General features: G+C 37.4%; 1 protein-coding gene and 1 pseudogene across 4 annotated transcripts in view; one reads left to right on the top strand and one right to left on the bottom strand.

The window, feature by feature from the left end:
• SPATA6 (spermatogenesis associated 6) overlaps positions 1–13,062 on the top strand; it is a 218,428-nt gene that overhangs the window by 20,024 nt on the left and 185,342 nt on the right. For all 4 annotated transcript variants that reach the window (XM_030942935.1, XM_030942936.1, XM_030942934.1 and 1 more), the window contains exon 3: positions 1,170–1,218. In XM_030942935.1, coding sequence (XP_030798795.1) covers positions 1,170–1,218 — 49 coding nt within the window. The remainder of the gene's footprint in view (positions 1–1,169; positions 1,219–13,062) is intronic.
• LOC115892445 lies at positions 7,638–7,749 on the bottom strand (annotated as a pseudogene).

Raw genomic sequence — 13,062 nt, 5'->3', positions numbered from 1 at the left:
GTGGACTTTATGTAACATAGAATCTTGATTTCTAAATAATGATTTTCATAAAAAGAGAGCAGAGTCATTAATAGATACGAATATATCAGCTGGGCGCGGTGGCTCATGCCTGTAATCCCAGCACTTTGGGAGGCCGAGGCAGGTGGATCACCTGAGGTCAGGAATTTGAGACCAGTCTGGTCAAAATGGGGAAACCCTGTCTCTACTAAAAATACGAAAAATAGCCATGTGTGGTGGTGCATGCCTATAATCCCAGTTACTCAGGAGCCTGAGGCAGGAAAATTGCTTGAACCTGGGAGGCGGAGGTTGCAGTGAGAGGAGATCGCACCATTTGCACTCCAGCCTGGGTGACGGAGTGAGACTCCATCTAAAAAACAAAGAATATATAGTATTTTACTTATGACTGTTTCTTGGTACTTCCTTCTGTAAGTCTTTTTTTTCCCCTAAAACTGCTGCTTTTGGTTAATTATTACCAATTGTGTTTCTTACTTTTTAATTTCCTTCTTTCTCATCTTCTTTCCTTTCTTCTCACCTTCCTTTCTTCCCTTATTCCTTCTTTTTCTCCAGAACCTACTCTATTCTGTGGACTTTTCTAGGCACTGAGGACATATGGTAAACAAGGCAAAATCCTCCCCTCTGGGAGCTTTCATTGTAATGGGGGAAATAGACAATAACCAAATAAATATGTGAATAATTTAAGATAGCGATAAGTGCATAAAGAGGGCAATGGGCGGATACGGGGATTTGGGGGATTGTCTGTTGTAAAAGGTGGTCAGAGAAGGCAATAGCATTTAAGCTGAGCCTGAATTATGAGATTATATCACTTTTATTTGAAGATCTAGGAGAAGAACGTTCTAAGTAGAGGAATAACAAATATAAAGACTTGTTGAGAATAATCTTGATGCATTGGAGGAACAGCAAGAAGACCTAGTATGATCATGGTAACAGGAGAAAGAATACTAGCAGAGGAAGTTGGAGACGGAGGCAGCGCAAGCTATAAAGTTTATTTGTAGAATATTTTGTAGTGATGGGAAGCAGAGAGGAACTGGCAGTTCTCAATGTCAAAAGTTTCTGTGATTGTGAAAGGAATGATATTTTGGGAATGAGGGGAGAAAAAAATATTCATACATATCTTCTTTCCTGCCTCTCCATATACCTTTTCACTGTAGGTGTTCCCGGAAGCAGTAGATCCTGGAGATGTGGTTACACAGCTTGAATGTAAGTTTTTTAACTTTTTAATTCCTGATTCTAAGACATTTTAGGATTTATTATCCTTATGATCTTTAATCTTGGGTTAAATAAAAGTTTAAAAGGGGTTAGTAGAACTTAAAAAATCTTGAGCTGAGACTTTTTAATACTTTTTAGAATTTCAGAATATTTCTGGAAATAATAAAAGATGTATATGCTGCAGAGAGGCTGAGAATTATTTTTTTTGTGTGTGTTTGGTTTATGGAAAACAGACTTATTTAAACTTTTTATTGATTAAGATGATATGGGGTGTTTGTGATAATGATAGAGATTCATGTTAGGTGAGATTTTGCCCTGCAAACAGAAGTATGTCTTCAATTTCAGTGTATTTCAAGTCAAGAGAGTGAATAAGATCAAAGTAATGATAGCTTAAAATATATGCTTTTGGACTTTACATTGTATTCATTACGTTAATAAATTATTTGAAAAATACATTTTTCCAAGGCTCTGCGTAACAAGTAAATTCTTCAAAGTACTCAGAATCAACTATAAACAGATACAGCTATTTGTGAGAGCAGCAGTGCAAGAGTGTACACTTTTTAAGCTCTGGGTGTTAAATGAAAAGCTCTGTTAATTTATCTTTGTAATTAGAAAGGGCTCTGGGATCACCAGATTGATGTAATGTGTAACTGTGGCTCAAAAGGCCAGTAAAATTGAGCATAATCATTATTATTTCCTTTCCATTTGGCCTCCCCTACTGGTCCCATTGCGACTCTAGCAATGTAGAAACATGTAGCCTGGAACATGCAAGAATCTGGGTATATAGGGAGGAAAAATCTGGCCCATTGTCTATCTCATGGAGCTTATAGTTTAGTGACTCTTCTCCAAATAACTCTTTATGGCCAATGTCAATATCTTATTTATTTTGTATAGCTGTTCTAGCCCTTGGTATTATATTTTCCACTGCAACAGACTAGCTAGGTGGCAGTTTGGTGCTACTGGATATATGAATTTTAATATTTACTGAACATCTTGTTCAGTATCTGGGAAATTGTGTATCTTAAAAAAAAAGTGAAGATAAACATTTCTCTCATTTTGAAATTCTTCTGTTAAAAAATAATGCCTTTTTTGTCCCATTTGATTTGAAATTTTGAGGTTATAAGAAGTGTACTTAGTGGTTATTATTTTTTGGAAATTTTCTTTCTTTGATTTCCCTGATTTTTTTTTTCCTTGGGCTCTCTTCCCAACCACTAGTATTCTACTTTTTCATATCCTTTCTAAATTCATCTTTCTCTGCCCTATCTTCAAATATTAATATTCCACTGGCTTTCTTCTCTGATCTCTTTTTATACTTTGTTTATGGCGTCTCCTTATATAATACTCTCCAAAGACTTGGCTTCATGTATTAGCTATCCTCTGATTACTTCCGTGTTAGTCTTTATCCCTGATCTCTCTAATGTGCTTTGGGCTCTTTTGTCTTTTACTCCTCCCTTACTATACCGTTTTACAATCTTTTTTGGTTCCTTAATTTTTAAAAAAATGGATGAGTTTGTAATACCAACACTAAAAGTGGAGAGAATAGAATGTGATGAAGTCCTGTGTATCTGTCACCCAGCGTCAATAATTTTTGGCATTTCGCCAATCTTATTACATGTTCACTCTGCCACCTGAAGAGCATTGCTGGAATATTTAAAAGCAAATCCTATGCATTATGTCATTTCACCATAAATACTTTGGTATGGCCTCTAACAGATAAAGGCTTTAAAAAATATAGAACCGCCATGCTGGTATCACACCTAACAAAGTCAGTAATTTCTTAATAAAATCAAACAGTCATAATTCACATTTCCCTAGTTATGCCCAAAGTGTCTTTTTGCAATTGATTTGTTAAAATCAGGTGTGGTTCACACACCATATATGTCGATTTCTCTCTTTTTTCCTGTAGTAGTGTCCTACACTTTTTTTGTTTTTAATACTATGGATTTGTTAGAAAAACTAGGTCATTTAGAATGTCATACAGTTCGGGTTTGGCTGATTGCTTCCTTAAAATGTTGCTTAGATTGTTTATTACTTGTTTTATAAACTGATAATTAGACATAGAGGTTTGATTAGATTCTGGCTTATTTTGTTACTTTGGCAAGAAATCTTCATAGTTAGTGCTGTGTACTTAATGGCATTATGTCAAGTTGCATAAAATATCTGATTGTTTTACATTTAGTCATGCTAAGAATGATAATTTGGCTCCAGACAGCATCAGCCTGATTCCTCCATTATAAGGCGCCTCATCAGCTTTTCATGTAATAGCTGTAGTATCCCTTGAGATCTATTTTTTCCTTATGGGTTGCACATTACTCTTTTTCTAATATTGTCATTCTTTTGTATTTATTAGCTAGAATTTCTCTGTAAGAGGAATTTTCCTAATCAGCAATTTTGTTACTTTGAAATATAGTTCCTAGAGGAAAGGCAGGGCAAATCCTTCATTCCCTGCTTCCCTTACTTTATTTAACAGCTTTAGTGAGGTATAATGTATATGTCATAAAATTCACCCATTGTAACTATAGTTAAAATGATATCTAGAAGATTTATACAATTGTGTATCATCATTTTCCAATTTAGAATGTCTCTACCACCCCGAAAAGTTCCTAATGCCTATTTGCAGTCAGTCCCTATGCCTACCTCCCAGTCCCCAGAAACCAATGTATTTTCTGTCTCTCTATATTTGCCTTTTCTAAAAATTTCATCTGAAGACTTATATAATATGTAGTCTTTTTTCTCTGGTTTCTTTTCATTTAGAGTAATGTTTATCAGAATCATTCGTGTTGTTCCACATCCAAGTAGTTCATTCCTTTTTATTGCTGAATAGTATTCTGTTGTATGGAATGTTTCCCTTTCACATTGACTATTTGATAGACATTTGGACAGTTTTCATTGGGCAATTATGAATCATGTTGGTATGAATATGTGGATATGTGCTGGGTTGTATGCTAAGTATATGTTTAGAATTTTAGGAAACTGTCAACCTGTTTTCCAAATTGCTGTACCATTCTACATTCCCGCCAACAATGTATGAATGTTTCAATTTCTCAACATCATCCTCAAGATTTGATATTGTCAGTCTTTTGGATGGTGTGTAACAGTAGCTTATTGTATTTTTCATTTGCAATTTAATAGTAACTAATGATTTTGAACATATTTACATGAGCTTATTAGCTATTCATTTTTTCTTGTAAAATTCTTATTCAAATCTTTTGCCCAGTTTTTCAATGGGTTGTCTTTGTATTCAGTTGTAAGTTTTTCTAAAAAAAATTCCAAATATAAATCCTTTATTAGATATATGATTTGTAAATACTTTTCCCAGTCTGCGGTTTGTCTTTTTATTCTCTCAATGTGTCTTTTGAAAACTGTAAGTTATTAAGTCTAATTTATCAATTTTTAAAATGGTTTTGCTGTCATGTCTATGAAATATTTGCCTAACCCAAGTTCACAAACATTTTCTCCTGTCTTTTCTTCTAGACATTTTATATTTTTATCTCGAGTTACATTTTATGTATGGTGTGAGGTAAGGGTGTAGTTTTTTGTTTGTTTTTGATGGATGGGTATCCAGTTGTCTCAGCATCATTTGTTGATACGACTGTCCTTTTCCTCATTTAATCATCTTTGCACCTTTGTTGAAAACCAATTGACTGTAAATGTGGGGGTTTACTTCTAGACTGTCTAGCCTGTTCCACTCATCTGTATGTCTATCCTTATGTCAGTACCACTGTCTTTAACTTTATGGTAAGTTTTGAAGTTATACTGTGTAAGTTCTTCAACTTTGTTTTGACTATTTCTGGGTCCTCTGCATATCATATAAATTTGAGTCAGCTTGTCAGTTTCAACATAAAAGCTGGCTTGGAACTACATAAGAAGAATGTTGAATAGGAGCAGTGTTGATAGAAATAATGTTGAATTTAGAGATAAATTTAGGGGAGAACTGCTTTCTTAAACCTATTAAATTTCTGATCTATGAACCTGGTATGTCTTTTCATTTTTTTTTTTTTTTTTTTGATCTTTAATTTCTCTCAACAATGTTTTAGAGTTTTTAGTATACAGTATGCATTTCTTTTGTTGGATTTATTTCCAAGTATTTTATTATTTTTGATGCTATTATGAATAGAATTGTTTCATTAATTTTATTTTTAAATTCTTGTTTGCTGTATTTTAGAAATAAAATAGATTTTATATATCTTGAACTCTGCACCTGCTAAACATTTTTTAGTTCAGGTAGGTTTTTTATTGTTGTTGTTGTAGATTAATTTTTATATTCAGAATTACATGATCTGAGAATAATGGCAGTTTTACTTTTTTCTTTCCAATCTGTGTACCTTTACTTTCATTTCTCCTCTTCTTCCTCTTCCTCTCCCTCTTCTTCTTTGTCTTCCTCCTCCCTCTCTTGTTCCCTCTCTTCCTCCTCCTGCTCTTCTTCTTCCTCCACTGGCTTGGGCCTTCAGTACAGTGTTGACTAGAAGTGGTAAACATAGACATTCTTGCCTTGTTTCTGATGTTAGGGGAAAAATACTCAGTCTTCCATAAAATGTGAGGTTGGCGGTGGTTTTTCTTGTAAGAGAGATATCCTTTATCAGAAGATCCTCTATGATTTATATAAGATGAAGAGATCTAATCTGGGCTGTTTGAGAGGTTTTATCATGAGTGGATATTGGATTTTGTCAAGTACATTCTTCCATGTCAAGGTAATCATGTGTTTTTTCCCTTCATTCCAGTGTTAAACAGATATGTCATTTTTGGGATAAATTGTACTTGGTCATAGTATATAGTCCTTTTATATTTTCTCAGAATCGGTTTTATTTTCCCGGAATCAGAATATTAGCAAACTAATAAAATATAAATTCTTGTATATTTTCCCAGAATCAGAATATTAGTTTGCTAATATTTTGTTAATGATTTTTTTGTGTCTCTTTATGAGGACTATTGGTCTGTAGTTTTATAATTTCGTTTTCTTGCTTTGTTATCCAGGTAATACTGGCCTCATATGATAGATTGAGAAATGTTCCCTCTTTCTCTGTTACCTGGAAGAGTTCGTTTAGAATTGGAATTATTTTATCTTCAAATATTTGTTTCAGTTTATCAGCAAAGCCATTTGGGCCTGGGCTTTTCCTTATGGGAAGGTTTTAAATTACTGTACCAAATTCCTGTTATGTATTTATTTCTTTTTGAGTTAGCTCTGATATTTGTGTCTTCCTAGGTATTTGTCTTTCATCTAAGATGTCTACCTTGTTTGCATAAGGTTGTTCATCTTTTCCCCTTAGGATCCTTCTAATTTCTGCAAGATTAGTAGCAATGTTCTCTTTTTCATTCTTGATTTTGGCAATTTGTGTTTTCTGTCTTTTTTCTTGGATGGTTAGCCTAAAAGTTTATCAGTTTGATATTTTTGAAGAAACAATTTCTTTGTTTCAATGATTTTTGTCTATTCTTTTTTTCTGTTCTATTTCATTGATTTTCATTTTGATCTTTGTATTTCTACCTTCTACAGGTTGAGTGTCCCTTATTCAAAATGCCTGGGACCAGAAGTGTTTGGTCCCTGTAGAAGGATTTTGGATTATTCACATATATTCTTAATGTGATATCTTGTGGATGAGACCTAAATGTAAACATGAAATTTATTTATGTTTCACATATATCTTGTACAAATAGTGTGAGGGTAATTTTATACAATATTTTAAATAATTTGTGCATGAAACAAATTTTGTGTATATTGAGCCATCAGAAAGCAAACGTGTCACTATCTCAGCCACCTGTGTGGACAGTCTGTGATTATTTGACATCACCATCATTTCTGACTCTGAATTTATATGGAGTGAGGCATTGTAGGGAACTTGCCATTGGCATGTTCAGCCTACACACATGCCATTTTATTACCTTTTGTAGGTGTGCTTGTGTGGTGGAATATGGGTGTGCTCAGAAAAGATTACTGCTGATGGGGATGGAGAACGTCTTTTTTTCCCGTGGGGACCATGAATATACTTGTTTGTTGTATGCCTGCATTTTGACTGTGACCCATCATGTGATGATACATGTGGAATTTTCCACTTGTGGCATAATGTTAGCATTCAAAAAGTTTTGGATTTTGGGACATTTCAGATTTCATGTTTTTGGATTAGGGATATTCAACCTGTACCTACTTTGCCTATGATTTACTCATCCTTTTTTAGCTTATCCTTTTTTTTTTTTTTTTGAGACAGGATCTTGCTCTGTCACTCAGGCTGGAGTACAGTAGCATGAACATGGCTGACTGCAGCCTCTACATCCTAGGTTCAAGCGATTTTTCCACCTTAGCCTCCCAAGTAGCTGGGACCACAGGCATATGCCACCATGCCCAGCTAATTTTTTTATTTTTTGTAGAGATAGGGTTTTGCCATTTTGCTCAGGCTGGCAGCTTCTTGAGGTGGAAGCATAGATGATTGATTACAGATATTTTTTTCCTTTCTAATATGAGCTTTTTATTAGCAATAATCATGCCTTGGATAAATCTCATTGGCTACGATACTACCAATGTGCAAAGCTTAATACAAGCTTTTAAAAGTGTAAATTTCCATCTTCGGATGCGATGTCAACTCACTGCACGCTCCGTCTCTCAGGTTCAAGTGATTCTCCTACCTCGGCCTCCTGAGTAGCTGGGACTACAGATGCGTGACACCATGTTTGGCTAATCTTTGTATTTTCGGTACACGTGAGGTTTCGCCATGTTGCCCAGTCTTGTCTGGAACTCCTAACCTCAGGTGATCCACCTGCCTTGGCCTCCCAAAGTGCTGGGATTACAGGCATGAGCCACCGTGCCTAGCCATGTATAACTTTTGACTCCCCTGAAAACTTAACTAATAATAACCTACTCTTGACTAGAAGTGTTGCCAATAACATAAGCAGTCAATTAACACATATTTTGTTTGTTATGTATATTATATACTATATTCTTATAATAAAGTAAGCTAGAGAAAAGCAAATGTTAAGAAAACCATGAAAAAAGAAACTATATTTACTATTCTTTAAGTAGAAGTTCATCATAAAAGTCTTTATCATCATCTTCATGTTGAGCAGGCTGAGGAGGAAGAGAAAGAGAAGAGATTGGTCTTGCTGTCTCAATGGTAGCAGAGGCAGAAGAAAATTCGTGTATAAATGGACCTATGCAGTTCAAACATGTGGTTCAAGGTCAACTGTATTTGATTGTCATTGATTGAGTTATTCTGTATCAATCTATTTCTGTCATTTAAGTTGGTAATGTTCAAGTCTTGTGCATTCTGATTGTATTCTTTTGGGAGGGTTGGTTGTTTTACTGATTACTAAGAGAAAGGTATTTAAATGTCTAATTATAATTATTGAATTATATCTTCTTTCATTTATATCAGGTTTTGCTTCATATAATCTGCTGGTTATCAGTTTATTGCACCTAACCAAATTCAATCTTCTTTCCTGTTCTGTGGAAATTGACTTAAACCCTTAAAATTTTTTTTTTCTCTACCTGGTACTGAAGCTTTGTATATTAGAGGACCCTGAAGAAATACTGCAGGGGAACAGATTTTGCTTCCAGGTACCAATGTATTCACTTGACTTTTTTCCAGCACCAGGCTTCTGAAGGCCATGTAGCTTCTCAAGTGGCCAGGTATTGCAATGCAGGGTGGTCTGCAGTGTTTTCCCCCAGTTGGTCTCTCTTTGGATGGTTCTACAGTGCAGCTTCTGGTGAAATACCTCCCTGTAAATAGCCTCCCTGGTATCCTAGAGGGAGAATTTCTGGCATGTTCCACAGGGCAGATTTTCAGTATATACTACTGGCACAGCACTAGAGTGACTTCTCTTTCAGTGAGCCCAGACTGTACCCTTTCCAACAAAGTCTGATCTCGACACTGGGGAAGAGGGCTTATGTAGTTTTTTTGTTGGTACTCTGAGCCCTAGGGGTAATGGCTGCTTCTCTACCTGCTATTCCTATATTATTTTAAATTCTTTTTACATCTTCCTAGACAGTCTCTTACTCCTTGAATACCCTGTTATAGTTAACTGTTCCTTATATTAAACTTTTCCTATGTGGCTTCTCTCTCCTAATTGGACCTAGTGTGATGTATTTATTTTGAGGCTCTGTCTTAATTGCTTATACATTTATAATTGTTATATTTTCTTGAATCTTAATCTCATTTATGGCAGCAAAATTTATAGCAGCAAAATTACAGTGGTCTCAGCCCTCATATCTTCCCCACCATATCCTTAAGAATAAGTAAGAAGTCTGTGTTCCATACTTTTCATCAAGCTTTGAGGTTTATTCTAATCAGAGTAGAAAGAGGGATGTAGTATGTTGTTGGCGTAGCCTATGTACACATGTTCTGCCTTTCGTTCAGGTGGTACATGTGTTAGCTTTTTAAAAACTACATAGATCTGTAATGGAAGGGGAAAGGAGAGGAATAGATGCCCCGGCAGCACCTCATAGATGTTCCTACAATGTGTCTCCATAGTTCTGAGCCTTTAAACACAGAATGATAGCAGAAATGACAGAAATAACCGATTTAAATAAAATGTAAAGTCAAGCCCAAATAACTTAATCAGTTTGGCTGTATGTCAGTGGAAGCATAGAGAAGAATTTCAAGTAAGGAAAATTATTGAACCAATGTGGAATCTTCTGGAATTTTCACCTACCTATTCTAGTACTGGAATTGAGTCATATATTCATTTCCTATTGTCTAAAATACAAAACTAGTATGTGCTTATCTGTCTGCCTAAAATAAAAAAATTATTAATTAAAAATGTGTTATTAAAAAACAAATTGAACATGCTCCAGATTCTCAAGGGGACCCTAGCACCCCTTTAACTGGATAGTCTATAAATGGTCAGATCCTTGAGTAACCTCAGATCAAATGATTCTGACAGTTCTTGTGTGTCTGGAGTTGGTTTGTTCCGGTGGGTTCTTGGTTTCGCTGACTTCAAGAATGAAGCTGTGGACCTCTGTGGTGAATGTTACAGCTCTTAAAGGTGTCACAGACCCAAAGAGTGAGCAGCAGTAAGATTTATTGTGAAGAGCAAAAGAATAAAGCTTCCACAGCGTGGAAGGGGACCTGAGCAGGTCACTGCTGCTGGCTGGGGTGGCCAGCTTTTATTTCCTTATTTGTCCCCGCCCACATCCTTCTCTGATTGGTCCATTTTACAGAGTACTGATTGGTCCGTTTTACAGAGTGCTGATTGGTGCATTTAGAATCCTGTAGCTAGACCCAGAGCACTGATTGGTTCATTTTTACAGAGTGCTGATTGGTGCATTCACAATCCTCCAGCTAGACCCAGAGTGCTGATTGGTGCATTTTTACAGAGTGCTGATTGGTGCATTTACAGTCCTTCAGCTGGACCCAGAGCCTGATTGGTGTGTTTTTACAGAGTGCTGATTGATACATTCACAATCCTTCAGCTAGACACAGAGTGCTGATTGTTGCGTTTTTACACAGTGCTGATTGGGGCATTTACTGTCTTTTAAAGCTAGACACAGAGCACTGATTGGTGCGTTTTTACAAAGTGCTGATTGGTGCATTCACAATCCTTTAGCTAGACAGAGTGCTGATTGGTATGTTTTTACAGAGTGCTGATTGGCGCATTTATAATCCTTTAGCTAGACACAGAGCACTTATTGGTGTGTTTTTACAGAGTGCTGATGGTTACATTTACAATCCTTTAGCTAGACACAGAAGTTCTTCAAGTCCGCACTCCACCCAGGAAGTCCAGCTGGCTTCACCTCTCAATCACCCCTCTAAACAGGCTCCCAACTGCTATTGGGAATTGGGCGATGACCACTCTAGCTATTTCCTGCTGGATGGGGCAAAAAGGGGCCCTGTAGTTGTAGTGTCCTCCAGAGGGGAACTCTTTAGGCCACTCAAAGGGCCAGTGGGTCGGTCTAGGGGTCCTCGGTAGAAGTTGTTAGTTGAGTTCATTTGGGGTTCCATTTGTAAGACCATCTGTAGCTTGATGGCGTCAATCCTAGAGGAAACAAATTTGACAAGGAGGTTAAAAATACAGGGCCCGAAGGTGAGTAATAGCAAGATGGCTGTCATGGGACCTAGAAAGGGGAGAAGTCATGTCGCCCAACTCCAGAGGTTGTTATAAGAGTTTGAAAGGCATTGTTTGATTTCAGAAGCCTTTTCCTGTTAATGCTGGGTGGCATCTCATACTATCCCCGACTGGTTAATGTAAAAGCAACACTCTTCCTCTAAGAAGGTGCAAAGTCCTCCTTTCTCAGCAGTGAGGAAGTCTAGGCCTCAGTGGTTTTGGAGAGTCACTGCTGCCAAAGAATCTATTTGGGATTGTAGTTACTATCCTTACTGGATAGATTTTGTTATTTCTTGCAAACTCTCTGAGAAATTCTTTGAGAGTGTGTGGTAGGAGGATAATGAAGTAGATAAACCTGTTTCTCTGGTTCCTGTAGCAGTGGCCATTTCTAACCATGTAAGTAGGGGTATTAGTTGCATGGCCCTGTGCTGACAGACTTGAGCTTTGAGGGGCACTGATAGGGTCTGATTTCCATAAGATTGGAAGTTAGGATAATACGTGTTACACTGTTAACTTTTACCAAATTTTACTTTTGTTGAAAACCTTGTAAGTTTGGGATTTTAATTTTTCTTTGCTATTAATAAAACCTTGTTCAGTCCATATTAACTTAGAACTGGTATAGATGGCTGCTTCCTGTTTCTGTAACTACTTTAAGGTTTGGCTGAGTGCAAACAAGGCGCAAGTTGGAGCAGACCAATTATTAGGCAGTTTTCTTAACTCTGCTTCCTTATCACTTACTGAATACCCATTGTGTCTTTTTTCCTTAATCGCCTGGGAGGAACCATCTGTCTCCTGTCCTGAAGGGTGTTCCTTCTGGGTCTGGTCGGACCTTTGTATGGTAATTAGTTAAGATTTAGATTCTGTGTTAGGAAACCTCCTGGGTTAAGGATTTTTGATAGGAAGGCTATGGGTTGTCAGTGGCCTCAGTGCTTTCAGGCCACGCCTTAGTTTACACTGATAACAAGTGGTATTGGAGTGTTACAGGGTTGCAGAGAAGACCTTCAATTATCAATTATAGGTTTTAAATATACTCTGGCTTTTAAAGGAATAGGGTACACTTTTTTCTTTACTACTTCCATTCTCTCTTTGACTTCTTTGTCTTTTTCTTTATTTCTGACTCCCTCTTTGTCTGTCTCTTCCTTTCTCTCTTTGACTTTCTGTCTCTCTCTCTGACTCCCTCTTTGTCTCTGTCCCTTCCTCTCTCTCTCTCTTTGACTTTCTGTCTCTTTCCTTTCTGCTGGTCTTTCCCTGCCTCTGCCAGCCACTTATGCTGCTGTTCTCCTCTCTCCTTCCCCTTTTTGATGACTTCGGCAGTGTAAGACTGCCACCTCCTTGGGTTTTTGCACTGTGTGCCATAACTCCATGATTTCCTTGCAGTATTTAATGGGGGTTCCCCGAGTGGTTAGGAACTGCCTTTCTTTACATATTGCAGCGTGGGCATTGATTTGTTTTTCTAAGACCACCAGAGCGGGCACAAAAGAACCAGCGAGTAGGCAAGTGTAGGAGCAAAACTGCAAGTTTATTTTGGTCACCTAAGGTGTGGGGAAGAGGTCTGTCGGCCTCCGGCAAAGAAGGCCGACAGAGCCCCCTGGTGGGGCTCTCGGACGGAGTTCCCGCAGTCCTGACATCCCGACAGGAGTGGAGGACTGAGGAAGGCCGCGCGTGGCGTGCCTCCGGAGCGGCTTTTCTAGGAGTGGGAGGGCAATAGGCGGGGCACAGGCGTGTCAGGGGGCGTTCCACAGGTGCGACCAGGTAAATCTTGGTCTCTTCGGATTGACGTCACCTGGCGCATGCGCAGTTGGTCTG

The sequence above is a fragment of the Rhinopithecus roxellana genome, chromosome 12 (assembly GCF_007565055.1).
Source record: "Rhinopithecus roxellana isolate Shanxi Qingling chromosome 12, ASM756505v1, whole genome shotgun sequence".
NCBI classification, from domain to species: domain Eukaryota; kingdom Metazoa; phylum Chordata; class Mammalia; order Primates; family Cercopithecidae; genus Rhinopithecus; species Rhinopithecus roxellana.
This window is presented reverse-complemented; position numbering and strand designations above follow the sequence as displayed.